This window comes from Lepidochelys kempii, chromosome 2, assembly GCF_965140285.1.
Source record: "Lepidochelys kempii isolate rLepKem1 chromosome 2, rLepKem1.hap1, whole genome shotgun sequence".
Taxonomy (NCBI): Eukaryota; Metazoa; Chordata; order Testudines; family Cheloniidae; genus Lepidochelys; species Lepidochelys kempii.
In genome coordinates, this window is record NC_136381.1 from 226509295 (window position 1) to 226524901 (window position 15607).

The 15607-nt window shown below is 41.4% G+C and overlaps 1 protein-coding gene across 2 annotated transcripts in view; it reads right to left on the reverse strand.

The window, feature by feature from the left end:
* The window catches only part of CDK14 (cyclin dependent kinase 14), a 495570-nt gene that overhangs the window by 470480 nt on the left and 9483 nt on the right, over window positions 1-15607 (reverse strand). For both annotated transcript variants that reach the window (XM_073334004.2, XM_073334006.2), the window contains exon 2: window positions 4451-4482. In XM_073334004.2, the coding sequence (XP_073190105.1) occupies window positions 4451-4482 (32 nt within the window). The remainder of the gene's footprint in view (window positions 1-4450; window positions 4483-15607) is intronic.

The following is a 15607-nucleotide window of genomic DNA, read 5'->3' on the forward strand; positions in this document are numbered from 1 at the left end:
ACAGCCACAGTGATCCTGATGCAGCTTCTGAGTGGTCTGAAATTTGCATATCAAAAGGAACTGGCAGAAGACACAAACACAGGAATGTGTAGCTTATAGCTGCCAATGGTAGTTATTGTTGGGGGAGAAAAAAAAAAGATACAGGGCAACATGAAAATAAGTTATTACAGTGTTTTCAGTGTGAAACACCGTGAGGTCAATCTTCAGTACTTTTAGGATCTGGATGTATTATGAACATTACTGAGCCGTGACAAATATAGGGCCAATACCAACTCAGTTACATACACAAATAAGCCAGAAGAAGGGCTTACAAGAAGTCCCTGGGACTACTTACACATTTAAAGTTACATGGGAGTTTAAGTGCTTTGATGGATTGGTGCCAACATGAGCAAGATCTGCCCTATGCTCAGAAAACTTTAAATTTAAAAAGTAAAAACTTGGTTTCATCATAGCAACAGTAACAAGAAGAGTTCAGGTACAAAACAAAAGTGACAAATACTGCAGAATTTTTCTGCAACTTTATTTCAGGCATACATTATAATATATTTGCCTATGGAGAGACCTACCTGCACCAGAAACAGTACTAAAAGGCTTCCAGAAAAAATTAAACACATTCTGTTTCTGAGATATGAAATTTAATCGATGAACCAGGACGACCCACAAAATGTATTCATACGCTTTGCTGTCCTTGACTTTTCTTGGTCTTAATTCACTAGAGAAATTGATTTCATATTCCACAGAAAGCAATTATGTTTTATATAATTTTAGCAGGTTTTTCTTCAAAGGGGAGAAGTTTCCCACAGTAGTCTATATAGCTGAGCTACTGTATCCAATGTAGAACAAACAGTGAATCTATTGATTGACAAAGAACGAGCAAGCTCCAAGTGTATGTACAACATGTAGCCACGGACCTGGCTGTATGCCTGTAGCAAGCAGTTTTAAAAGTGAGCTGCAAAAGAAACACTCCATTAAGATGTGTAAAGACAGATTCAAATGGATGCTTTTATCTTGAAATTTCAGGTCTCAGCTACCCTGCTTTTGCTAGAGGACATTATGGAGGGCTAGAAAAGAATATGGATACCACAGAAGGCTAAAACCTAGATAAACCTTTCCCTACTGAGCTAAGGGCTAAATTGGAGGTGCAGTATATTTTTAGGCCCCACCCTCAAACCCTTTGGTAGCTATGGTATGATCCCTACTTCATAGGCTGGTTCTCTTCCATGCAGGGATAATCTATGCTGTGGACAAAAATACAAAACACCCTTTAGTTCCATGCTGGGAACAGGAGAGGGAGTGTTTCAGCTGCTTGGTGAGAGGATGGTTCACGCTAACTACATTTACTGTTTCAGTGCTCTATCTCCCACATTCTAGAGCATGGACTGGAGGGTGCTTGAATAATAACTGGCCCCTTCTCTCTTATCCCCACATCCTTGTATTTATGCTTCTTGCCCCCACAATTTTCAGTAAGGCTATATCCCTTCAGGAGTGTCAGTACTATGCCCATTAGCCAGAAGATGCTGGTGGTGAAAGAATCACAAAGACCCATTTCAGAAACGGTCTGGAGATTTTCTTGGGACAGTTTAAGATTGTCAATTGCTCTGCTGCTGTTCTTTGAAGTATTAGTTCTCAAAGGAAAATATGTCATTGTTACAGGGTATATAGTTATTGCTAAAGATTGTTTTATACTCCTTAGTGAAAACTGTCAGAAAAAGGAGAAATTACATTCGCCTGTGCCACATACCTTCTTTTTATTTATATTTTAGGATAGGTAATTGAAAGAAGCTGTTGTGTTGAGTCTAAAGAGGATTACTTATACTTTTTGCTGTTATTCTATATTATCAGTTAATAACTGATAAGTTTTCAAGTACATAAAAAGTTGTCACAAGGAAGAGGGAGAAAAATTGATCTCATAAACCTCTGAGAATAGAACAAGAAGTAATGGGCTTAAATTGCAGCATGGGTGGTTTAGGTTGGACATTAGGAAAAACTTCCTGTCAGGGTGGTTAAGCACTGGAATAAATTGCCTAGGGAGGTTGTGGAATCTCCATCATTGGGGATTTTTAAAAGCAGGTTAGATAAACACCAGTCAGGGATGGTCTAGATAACACACAGTCCTGCCATGAGTGCAGGGGACTGAACTAGGTGACCTCTGGAGGTACCTTCCAATCCTATGATTACCTACATACACACACTTTTCTTCTGCAAAATGTCACCCAAAAATAAGGAGGGGACAGATATTGACAATGTCACACCTACCCCTTTTGTATGCATACTGGGGACAAAAGAAAAGATTCTCATTTATTTTCCTCTCTATGAGCCTTCTCTCGCTAACACTGCAGCAATCCATATACTGATCAGCCAGACTCCCTTAAAGACTTACTTAAAAAAAAATATTACTCCTGCCATGTACACACTGAATTCAACCAGAGCATGTGCAGAAACAGTCTCATTTGTACAAATGGAAACCCAGACACATAAGAAACACTGTTGAGCTGTATATGAGGCCTCCTCCACAAGTGGTATGTGCAATTTGCTTTCCTTTAAGATTTGGAAGTGCTTCATACTTAACAGGTGGATTTTGTTCCTTCCAAAATCAAGTTCTAGTTTAAGGCAAGTTATTGATAAAGCATTTTCTTCTTGGTTACGTGGATTGCATTTAAAAACAACAAGAACATCCTGTCAATTTTATTACAAACAATTCAGCCTCCTACAGACACCAGAAGCAAAGCAGCAAAACGTGCCAGATTTCTAATAAAACCGAAGGACTCAGGCTACATCCATACTACAAGCTAGGGAGGGGATTCTCAACTTGCACAGACATTCTTGCGCTTGCTCTCATCTGAGCTAGCACACTAAGAACTGGACTGGAGAGGCAGTAGCATGGGCAGCAGTGACATGTGCTAGCAGCCCCAGGAGCACCCAGGGGTTCAGGTAGGTTTGTGCACAGGGCAGTTAGCACATTCACTGCTGCCCACGCTACTATTTTTAGCTTTGCTAGGTCAAATGAAAGCTAGTGAGAGTATGTCTACACAGGCTGGGAATCACACCCCTAGCACGTAGTGCAGATACAGCCTGAGCCACCATACTTACCAGCAAACAGCAGCAATTCGCTTACAGGTGATCCACGTTCTAACACTATGTGGACAGCTGTTGTGGATGGGGCCCACCTGTGCCAGAACCATGTTCTAAAGATTATCGTATCTTAGCCATGGCTCTGAGCTAGGGATTCCTTTAGTGTTCTAACAAAGCTTGACCTGCCTACACTGCCTCTACTCCAGAGCCATTTACAACACTTATTCATGGGTACAAAGCCTGAGCGAACAGGACAAAACAAATCTGGCCCCAGGGGTGCTAGAACAATTTGTACAGTGCTGAGATCCATTGAACCAAACTGTAAACCCTGTATATGACGGAAACCACTTCCAGGCAGGTGTGGCAGCATATCCACCCCACACCCTACCTCCCGCACTCCTACTTCCAGCACTTATGTTTGGCCCTAAAGTCTGAACCAATGAAGTGAAAAGCACCAAGTGCTTCCTCACTCATTTATTTCAGGATCAGGCCATTAAACAGTGAGGTACCTTCCGTTCAAACCAAAAACATAACCGCTGCCTATGCCGTAGCAAGGTAATTATTATCCAAGTCCTTACGCTCTGAATATAATACAGAAGAAAATACAAATAGCCAGAAACTGTAAGATTATTTCATGGAAAGGAAGAGATGCTGCTATTCATTTCCATCTATGTGGTTAGAAGGAAATGTAAAGTAATGACTTGTGATTGATTACATTACCGGCAATTTCTCACACTAATAAATCTTGTGGTCCAGGATAACATACTCTGAACCCCATTTCCACCAGAAACAAGCATCACGAATCACCAAGTGTCTGCACTTGTCTTGCAAATTAAGAGAGTCTTAAATCATATTGTATGTTTTGTGCCCCACACAATTTAACTTTGGCTCCACTGTGTTGGTGCCACCACTTGTATAAAAACTGATTGGTGAATAACTTCCTAAAGGAGGATTAATCATAGCTTCAGGTCTAACCAGAGCATACTACTTATTCAACCAACACCAAGGACCCAACAACAGCAATGTCCTGTATGATGTGTTCCCTCAAAAGATATTCAGTTTATATCTTTTATATAAATATGTATATACTGTTTATTATAAAGACGACTAATGGCTCAGTTCTGTAAAGCATTTTCTCACTATGTAACAATGTAATACTTCGCATAAAATATGTTTATAGAAACGAGCATTCAGCTCAAGGTCTTCCGTAAAAACACTCATCTGATAGTCATTAGGGAGGTGAAAAGATACTCAGATTATATGCATGTACACATATGCACACTAATATGATAAAGCAAATGTTACTTTTAACATAGCAAGAAATCTGTAGCAATTAAACATATCTGGATTAAGTAAGGTACAAAGATATTTAACTTACCTCATCAAGGCTGCTATCTTCTTTCTTCAAGGCTTTAAAATAAAAAAAAAGAAAAAGAAAGAAATTATGTCACGCATTTCAATGAATATAAAATAATTAACTCCGGGAATAAAAAGAGAAAAATAGAGTAACTTTTTTCTGTAGTAACAGGAAAGAACAGACTGGCCTGAATAACAATTTTATAATCAAAATATGAAACTGTAAATTGAATGTAGAACTGCACAGCATGTATCTGAGAAACATTTTTCATAAATATGTAAATCAGGCTGTCCTCTCAGGTTAAAGGAAAATAGGAGTCTACAAATTTTTACTTTAATTCCTATTGAGCATGAAAACACTTCAAGGAGAGTGACTGAACTGCAGAAAGCCATGTGTAAAGCAGACCTATCACATACACCATAACAGATTCAGTTCATATAGAACTCAACATTTCCAATACAACAGAGCATGCATTGTGACCAGCATTCATTATACTCTTCTATGGTTTACATTAAGATGACAGCACAGATCTCACATACTATGATAATGTTTATTGCATGCAAATACACTATCAGCCAAAGGTGAAGTCAACATAGGAGAGAGACTTGGCATGTGAAGCAGCGAGCCAAGGCGGAAAAAAATGGTGTGAGCAGTTTTGCAGCTCTGACAGAGGCTAATCCATTTGAAGCATTTCATTGAGCCTACTAGATACCTGCACTGAAATGTAAATTAAGTTATTTTCTTCAATTCGCTACTGGAATTGTATCAGCCTGCAGGCTAATGGATCTATTTAATTTATGCACATATTGTGGTCACATCATCCAGAAACTGCGTTCTGAAATGAATTAAAAACCACTACCTCCATGAGTTTGCTCTTTGGTGACTACCTTGAACAGTTAAAATGAACCAAGTCATAGTACTGCGGGATTGGAGTATTTTTACAAGGGTTTATATGTTTACAGTTAGCAGCTGAATGGTGAGAATTGTAGAGGTTATGCTGCCCCAACATCTAGAACAATCCTCCTCTCCTCTTCCACTTAGTGCTCAGTTTCCTCCATAAAATCATTCCCTCAAATCATCTCCTCTTGGGTCTTGTCTACACTGGTGAAAATGTGACCCATAAATCTATTAGAGGTAGCAATGGTGGATAGGGCTCAGGCATTTTACTACTATATTGTCAGACAAAACACCGCTACTGTTTTGCCTGTGCCACAGTTTCTATCATTCCTACCACAGGTGGTGAATTACCAGGCCCATTTTTCCAAATGCAAACAAGGCCCAGAGGTCTTGTCTTTTGTTTGCCTTTACATTGCAAGCTCATTGGGGCAGAGAACATGTCTTACTTACAGCCTGAAAACGACTTATCTAGTTTTTATACTAAGTAACAGTATTGGTGTTTTGCCAAGTAGTTTGGGGAGTACACTGTACTTTGTGTATCAAATGTAATTTTTATTGCAATGAAATAAGGACTGAAGTAAAGACAGAAAGTTTATACACTGCAGCAGTGCCAACCCCAGGTGTTCAAATAGCATGAACCAGGCCCCAAAAAGTCATGAGATTAGGAGAATATATACACATTTTCCATTCTTTTAATTTGATTTTGGGTTTTGAGCCTGTAGGGGGCACTTTAGTCATATTTTGAAAAAAAATCAGTGGAGAAAAACTTGACAAAATGAATCGGAATTCTCATGTAATCACAGATGCTAGGACTTCAACAAAAACACCAAATGTTACAAGTCTCATAATTGAATCATGGGGTGGCAAGCAATACGAATAACGTTGGGATAGGGCCAGAAATTAGGAATTCAGGGTGTGTGAAGAGGCTCTGGGTTGGGGGAGGAGGTTGGGGTGTGGGGTCTGTGGTGGGGCAGAGGATGAGGAGTTTGGGGTGTAGTAGGGGGCTCCAGGCTGCGACAGGGGGTTGGGGCACAGGAGAGGGTGGGGGCTTTGGAAGGGAGATTGGGTGTGGGAGGGGGGTCAGGGCTGGGACACGGGGTTGGGGTGCAGGCTCTGGGAAGGAGTTTGCAGAAGGGGGCTCTGGTGTGTGGGTTGGGGAGAGAGAGGGCGTGAGGGTGCAGGCTCCAGGCAGTGCTTACCTCAGGCAGCTCCCCAGAAGGGGCAACATGTCCCTAGGGTCCAAGGCAGACGCATGGCCAGGCAGCTCTGCCCGGTGCATGCTGCCCACACAGCTCCCATTGGCTGGGAACTGCAACTGGCTGGGAACTGCAGAGCCAGCGCTTGGGGCGGGGGCAGAACACGGAGCCCCCTGGCTGCGCCTCCACCTAGGAGGCAAGGGACATATTGCTGCTTCCGAGGAACCGCACGGAGCTAGGAAGGGAGCCTGCCTTAGCCCCGCTGCACTGCCAACCAGACTTTTAACAGCCCGGTCAGCAGTGCTGACTGAAGCCCTTTTCAACCAGGTGTTCCAGTTGAAAACCAGACACCTGGCAACCCTAGTTATGCTGTATTCTGGATATTTTTCTAGCTTGTCTTTACCTTTAATTGTATTTTAACTTTGACTGAAATGGATATTTAAGAATTGTGATATAGAGAAATCAAAATATGAGGATTTTCTTAGCCAGTAAAACTAAAACCCTTGACAATTCTCAGTTGGAGAATGAAATTTTAATTAACAAATAGCTATCTGACCTAGGGTTGCCAGGCATCTAGTTTTCTACTGGAACACCTGGTCGAAAAGGGATCCTAGCAGCTTCAGTCAGCACCGCTGACTGCGCTGCTAAAAGGCCAGTTGGCAACAGAGCGGTGCTAAGGCAGACTCCTTGCCTACCCTGGCTCTGCACAGCTCCCGGAAGCGGCGAGCACGTCCAGCTTCTAGGTGCAGGTGCAGCCACAGGGGCTCCGCACGCTGCCCCTGCCCCAAGTGCCAGATCCATAGCTCCCATTGGCCAGGAACCGTGGCCAATGGGAGCTGCGGGGGCGGCGCCTGCGGGCAGAGCACCCTGGCCCCTCTGCAAAGGAACAGGACATGGCTGCTTCCAAGAGCTGCCTGAAGTAAGCGCCGCCCAGCTGGAGCCCCTACCTTGAACCCCCTGCACACCCAACCCCCTACCCCAGCCCAGAGCCCTCTCCAACACCCTCAACCCCTCATTTCTAGCCCCACACCAGAGCCCGCACCCACAGCTGGAACCCTCACCCCCTCCCACATCCCAACCCCCTGTCCCAGCCTAATGAGAGGGAGGGTGGGGGAGAGCAAGCGATGGGGGCGGAGGGATGAAGTGAGCGGGAGTGGGGCCTTGGAGAAGGGGCAGGGCAGCGGCCTGTTTGATGAAGTGAGCGGCCTCGGGGAAGCAGCGAGCCAAGGGTGTTTAGGTTTCTGCGCTTAGAAAGGTGGCAACCCTATTATAAAATGGCCACTCCAAAGGTGAATCACTAAAATGCAGATTTTATACCACAACCATATATGTTACATACAAATGATATGTTATTGTCTCATCATAATGATAACTTTTACAATAAAATGGCTCTGAAAATAAAAATGTTAATAGCTCACATACCTAAAAGTGAATTTGTAAACTATATGAATTCTTATCAGCTGAAGTCATAAGCTTTATATTGATTATTAAATTCCCATTAAGCAGATACACTAAATGCTCAGAACTACAACACCGACATTTTTATTTTAGTGCATGGAAAACATACAATGTTTTCTTTCATTTTTTTCCAGCTGGAACTCAGAATAGGAGCATAAAAAAACAAATAAAATAGCATCGATTGAACAAGCCCCTTAAAATACATTTTTGGTGCTAGACTATATACACTAGCATTAGCAGATGTCTTAAGTTATTTGTTCTAAAAGAACTTGATCATAAATTTCTTCAAAATATGCCTTTAATCAATGCTTAAAGTAGCCTGAAAAACGTTTGGCAAGGGGGTCTATCATAATCTGGGAATAGCAGCTTTGGTAAGAGTGCTTTAGACTAGAGCATGCCCTCTTATGCAAACTGGCTCAATGCCTTGCGATCCACCCCCCCCTACTTTAAGCACAGCCTTTAATTAATAATTTATGCATCTTATAGTTATTTCATTTTGATACATATTTAATCATCAATCCTCATATGATGTTAAAATACTAACGACACAAGGATTTGACTTGATTCTTTTAAACAACTGATCAGCATACTATATAGTCTATTAATTTAAGTGGATTCCATATTTTTCCTTATCAAACCAAGGAAATACGACTTTGTTCATAGAGGGTCAAATTAGTTTGCCAAGCCAGAGACAGCTACAAAACGGTCAATAGAAATCTATATCTTTAAAGAAACTAAGCATTACTTAGCTATTTACATTTCTTAGAATATCATGAAGAATATTACAATCTTTTGGTAAGTGTATTTGTAATAAATTTTACAACCAAGATGTCCTTTCTACTGGTAGAAGCTTTCTGATATTTCAGACTGAGCAGGCAGCGAATTCTGAACTTTTGCACTGAACAACTATTAGTTGTGCAGCTGATTTAAGAATACTGAGTTCAGCCCAGAAACAGTACGCGTTTCTTTCAGTACACCACAGATCTACACTGACCGTCAGTAGACTACAAATGACCGTTCCTGTCATAAATATAAAGGGAAGGGTAAACCCCTTTGAAATCCCTCCTGGCCAGGGGAAAGCTCCTCTCACCTGTAAAGGGTTAAGAAGCTAAAGGTAACCTCGCTGGCACCTGACCAAAATGACCAATGAGGAGACAAGATACTTTCAAAAGCTGGGAGGAGGGAGAGAAACAAAGGGTCTGTGTCTGTCTGTAGTCGTCTTGGCCAGGGACAGAACAGGAATGGAGTCTTAGAACTTTTAGTAAGTAATCTAGCTAGGTATGTGTTAGATTATGATTTCTTTAAATGGCTGAGAAAAGAATTGTGCTGAATAGAATAACTATTTCTGTCTGTGTATCTTTTTTGTAACTTAAGGTTTTGCCTAGAGGGATTCTCTATGTTTTTGAATCTAATTACCCTGTAAGATATCTACTATCCTGATTTTACAGGGGGGATTTCTTTATTTCTATTTACTTCTATTTTTTATTAAAAGTCTTCTTGTAAAACACTGAATGCTTTTTCATTGTTCTCAGATCCAAGGGTTTGGGTCTGTGGTCACCTATGCAAATTGGTGAGGCTTTTTATCCAACATTTCCCAGGAAAGGGGGGGGTGCAAGTGTTGGGAGGACAGTTCAGTGTTCTTAAGATCCAAGGGTCTGGATCTGTAGTCACCTAAGCAAATTGGTGAGGCTTTTTACCAAACCTTGTCCAGGAAGTGGGGTGCAAGGTTTTGGGAAGTATTTTGGGGGGAAGGACGCGTCCAAACAGCTCTTCCCCAGTAACCAGTATTAGTTTGGTGGTGGTAGCGGCCAGTCCAAGGTGTAATATTTTGTACCTTGGGGAAGTTTTGACCTAAGCTGGTAAAGATAAGCTTAAAGGGTCTGTGTCTGTCTGTAGTCGTCTTGGCCAGGGACAGAACAGGAATGGAGTCTTAGAACTTTTAGTAAGTAATCTAGCTAGGTATGTGTTAGATCATGTCACGGTTCCTCCCCCACTCTGAACTCTAGGGTACAGATGTGGGGACCTGCATGAAAAACCTCCTAAGCTTATCTTTACCAGCTTAGGTCAAAACTTCCCCAAGGTACAAAATATTACACCTTGGACTGGCCGCTACCACCACCAAACTAATACTGGTTACTGGGGAAGAGCTGTTTGGACGCGTCCTTCCCCCCAAAATACTTCCCAAAACCTTGCACCCCACTTCCTGGACAAGGTTTGGTAAAAAGCCTCACCAATTTGCTTAGGTGACTACAGATCCAGACCCTTGGATCTTAAGAACAATGAACAATCCTCCCAACACTTGCACCCCCCTTTTCCTGGGAAATGTTGGATAAAAAGCCTCACCAATTTGCATAGGTGACCACAGACCCAAACCCTTGGATCTGAGAACAATGAAAAAGCATTCAGTGTTTTACAAGAAGACTTTTAATAAAAAATAGAAGTAAATAGAAATAAAGAAATCCCCCCTGTAAAATCAGGATGGTGGATATCTTACAGGGTAATTAGATTCAAAAACATAGAGAACCCCTCTAGGCAAAACCTTAAGTTACAAAAAAGATACACAGACAGAAATAGTTATTCTATTCAGCACAATTCTTTTCTCAGCCATTTAAAGAAATCATAATCTAACACATACCTAGCTAGATTACTTACTAAAAGTTCTAAGACTCCATTCCTGTTCTGTCCCTGGCCAAGACGACTACAGACAGACACAGACCCTTTGTTTCTCTCCCTCCTCCCAGCTTTTGAAAGTATCTTGTCTCCTCATTGGTCATTTTGGTCAGGTGCCAGCGAGGTTACCTTTAGCTTCTTAACCCTTTACAGGTGTGAGGAGCATTCCCCTGGCCAGGAGGGATTTCAAAGGGGTTTACCCTTCCCTTTATATTTATGACAATTCCTGTAGGATGAAAGTTGAGGGAAGGGCAATTTGGCATTAGACATTTTTCACAACAATGAAATAGTTACTCAAGAGCAGGTACGCTAGACAGTATGGGCCAGACCACAGCTACAGAGGGTGGGAAAAGCCAGCATAGCCAGATCTATGCCACCCCGTTAACCCCCACAGGCAGTGGCTGAAGTGCCCTCTGTTGCAATGATCCCAATGCACATAATGGCTCCTGAAACTGCTCTGATCTGTGCAGGGTCTGAAGCTGTCCCTGGATGTGTCCTGAGGATCAGGGGAGCACAAAGATGGTTTTTAAGGCTCCACCCCTCACCAGGTGCACCAAGTAGAGCTCTGAAACACCCAAGGATCAGGATCCCTAGGTAACTACTATCACCACTAAAAATGAAATCATTTGCATTAATATACTTACATTTTTCTTCTGGCAACAACTGATCACTGTTTAACATATTTTACAAAGTCATAGTACTACATCTACAACCATACAATCGAAAAACTGAAGAGATCTTGAAGACATCCCCTCCTGCCCCCCGAGATTCAAGGGGCTCTGCTAACAGTGTTAACAGTTACGCATACTAACATGAAAAATCAGTGAATGAGGACCTCAGATTTATATACACAGTTCTTATCAACCAGGGCTGTTTGATATGACAAACTCTCTCTGATAACTGTGAATTAGGGCTTTACAGTATGAAAACTATTATGTTTGGTGACTAATTTCTGGAGAGTAGTTAGCCCTATACCACTAATATCTATTACAGAAAAAAAACTTTCAGTATTATACTGATTTCCTAAGAATAACTATACATTATGCTTTCACTGCTTTAGGGGGTTATGGTATGTGTAACTCTTGAGTTCAAACACAGTTTAAACATTTTATAATTTTTCCCACAGTTACACTCACTGTGTTACTATATATTTAACCCTATTATCCAAAAATACCATCGAGAGCCCATGAAGAAGCTACCATGAAAAACAAGAAAGGGAAGACTGTTCTTTTCACCTATCAAAAGTGTTCTTTAGAATACACATGCCATACCAGGAATTCAGCCTATGTTCGGGGAGCTGAAGGTTCCAGAATGAAAAAGAACCCAGATTAGACCAACATGAATATGGTATTAACAATTTGATCTCATCAGGAAATTGCCAGAAAAAGGTGTAAGGCCATAAACAACAAAAGCCATTAAACTAACTGTTAAGGCTCCTTCTAGAGCTGTTTTGCTTTCCTCTCGCGAGCCTCAATGTATGAGTTAAGAATGTCAGTCTTAAACTTTGAATTTCCTGGTACGTTATTTAAATATAGAGCGGGTTTTTTTGTGTATGGCTATGGGTCGTACAGGAGTGACTAAGTCCAAACCCCATGCTGGTATATTAGAATGTTTTTCCTATAAATGGTATGGATTAGCAAGAAGGCCAAAATATCAGACCAGGTGTATGTGGAACAATTTCACGAGTAAGGATTATTTTAACAAAAAAATTACTTAAGTGCACTTCTACCCTGTGGAGCACACTGCACTACTGTAATCAGAACATAACTTTTGCATCAAAAACCAAGTCAAAGAGCCCAAGGGAACCAAAAGGTCCTTTTATTTATTACTGAAAGAGAAATGGAGAGATAAAGTTGCAATACATCATATACTCAAAAACATGGAACAGCAGTAGGTGTAAACTCCAAAACAGATGTAATTCAAGATAAAAATGTATGGCAGTTCAAGTCACCATTACATGAAGACTTGTAACGGTGCAGCAGCAGTCAAAAAAGCGAATAGAATGTTGGGAATCATCAAGAAAGGGATAGATAATAGGACAGAAAATATCACATTGCCTCTATATAAATCCATGGTACGCCCACACCTTGAATACTGCATGCAGATGTGGTCGCCTCACCTCAAAAAAGATATATTGGAATTGGAAAAGGTTCAGAAAAGGGCAACAAAAATGATTAGGGGTGTGGAACAGCTTCCATATGAGGAGAGATGAATAAGAATGGGACTTTTCAGCTTGGAAAAGACGCGACTAAGGGGGGATATGATAGAGGTCTATAAAATCATGAGTGGTATAGAGAAAGTAAATAAGGAAGTGTTATTTACTCCTTCTCATAATACAAGAACCAGGGGCCACCAAATTAAATTAATAGGTAGCAGGTTTAAAACAAACACCAGGAAGTATTTTTTCATGCAACGCACTGTCAACCTCTGGAACTCCTTGCCAAAGGTTCTTGTGAAGGCCAATACTATAATGGGGTTCAAAAGGGAGCTATATAGGTCCATCAATGGCTATTAGCGGGGAATAGTGTCCCTAGCTTCTGTTTGCCAGAGGCTGGGATTGGGTGACAGGGCATGGATCACTTGATGATTACCTGTTTGTTCATTCATAGATATTAAGGTCAGAAGGGACCATTATGATCATCTAGTCTGACCTCCTGCACAATGCAAGCCACTGAATCTCACCCACCCATCCTGCAATAAACCTCTCACCTATGTCTGAGCTACTGAACTCCTCAAATCATGGTTTAAAGACTTCAAGGTGCAGAGAATCCTCCAGCGAGTTACCCGTGCCCCACGCTGCAGACGAAGGCAAAAACCCCCCAGGGCCTCTTCCAATCTGCCCCAGAGGAAAATTCCTTCCTGACACCAAATATGGTGATCAGCTGAACCCTGAGCATGTGAGCAAGATTCACCAGCCAGATACCCAGGAAAGAATTCTCTGTAGTAACTCAGATCCCACCTCATCTAACATTCCATCACAGGCCATTGGGCCTATTTACCATGAATAGTTAAAGATTAATTAATTACCAAAATCATGTTATCCCATCTTACCTTCTCCTCCATAAATTTATCGAGTTTAATCTTGAAGCCAGATAGATCTTTTGCCCCCACTGCTTCCCTTGGAAGGCTATTCCAAAACTTCAAGCCTCTGATGGTTAGAAACCTTCGTCTAATTTCAAGTCTAAACTTCCCAATGACCAGTTTATATCCATTTGTTCTTGTGTCCACATTGGTACTGAGCTTAAATAATTCCTCCCCCTCTCTGGTGTTTATCCCTCTGATATATTTATAGAGAGCAATCATATCTCCTCTCAGCCTTCTTTTGGTTAGGCTAAACAAGCCAAGCTCCTTGAGTCTCCTTTCATAAGGCAAGTTTTCCATTCTTCAGGTCAACCCAGTACCCCTTCTCTGTACCTGTTCCAGTTTGAATTCATCCTTCTTAAACACGGGAGACCAGAACTGCACACAATGTTCCAGATGAAATCTCACCAGTGTCTTGTATAACAGTACCAACACCTCCTTATCTCTACCGGAAATACCTCGCCTGATGCATCCCAAGACCGCATTAGCTTTTTCCACGGCCATATCACATTGGCAGCTGATAGTCATCCTGTGGTCAACCAATACTCCAAGGTCCTTCTCCTCCTCCGTTACTTCTAATTGATACGTCCCCAGTTTGTAACTAAAATTCTTGTTATTAATCCCTAAATGCATGACCTTACACTTCTCACTGTTAAATTTCATCCTATTACTGTTACTCCAGTTTACAAGGTCATCCAGATCCTCCTGTATGATATCCCAGTCCTTCTCTAAATTGGCAATACCTCTCAGCTTTGTATCATCCGCAAACTTTATTAGCACACTCCCACTTTTTGTGCCGAGGTCAGTAATAAAAAGATTAAATAAGATTGGTCCCAAAACTGATCCCTGAGGAATTCCACTAGTAACCTCCCTCCAGCCTAACAGTTCACCTTTCAGTATGACCCCCTGTAGTCTCCCCTTTAACCAATTCCTTATCCACCTTTCAATTTTCATATTGATCCCCATCTTTTCCAATTTAACTAATAATTCCCCATGTGGCACCGTATCAAACACCTTACTGAAATCTAGGTAAATTAGATCCACTGCATTTCCTTTGTCTAAAAAATATCTGTTACTTTCTCAAAGAAGGAGATCAGGTTGGTTTGGCATGAGCTACCTTTTGTAAAACCATGTTGTATTTTGTCCCATTTTCCATTGACCTCAATGTCCTTAACTACTTTCTCCTTCAAAATTTTTTCTAAGACCTTTCATACTATAGATGTCAAACTAACAGGCCTGTAGTTACCCGGATCACTTTTTTTTCCTTTCTTAAAAACAGGATCTATGTTAGCAATTCTCCAGTCATACGGTACAATCCCCGAGTTTACAGATTCATTAAAAATTCTTGCTAATGGGCTGGCAATTTCATGTGCCAATTGCTTTAATATTATTGGATGAAGATTATCTGCCGCCCCCCCCCCCCGATTTAGTCCCATTAAGCTGTTCGAGTTTCGCTTCTACCTCAGATATGGGAATATCTACCTCCATATCCTCATTCCCGTTTGTCATGCTACCATTATCCCCAAGATCCTCATTAAAGAATGAGGCAAACTATTTGTTTAGATATTGGGTCATGCCGAGATGATCCTTAACCTCCACTCCATCCTCAGTGTTTAGCAGTCCCACTTCTTTCTTTGTTTTCTTCTTATTTATATGGCTATAGAACCTTTTACTATTGGTTTTAATTCCCTTTGCAAGGTCCAACTCTACATGACTTTTAGCCTCTCTCACTTTATCCCTACATGTTCTGACCTCAATAAGGTAGCTTTCCTTCCTGATCCCTCCCATCTTCCACTCCCTGTATGCTTTCTGCTTTTTCTTAATCACCCCTCTGAGATGCTTGCTCATCCAGCTTGGTCTACAACTCCTGCCTATG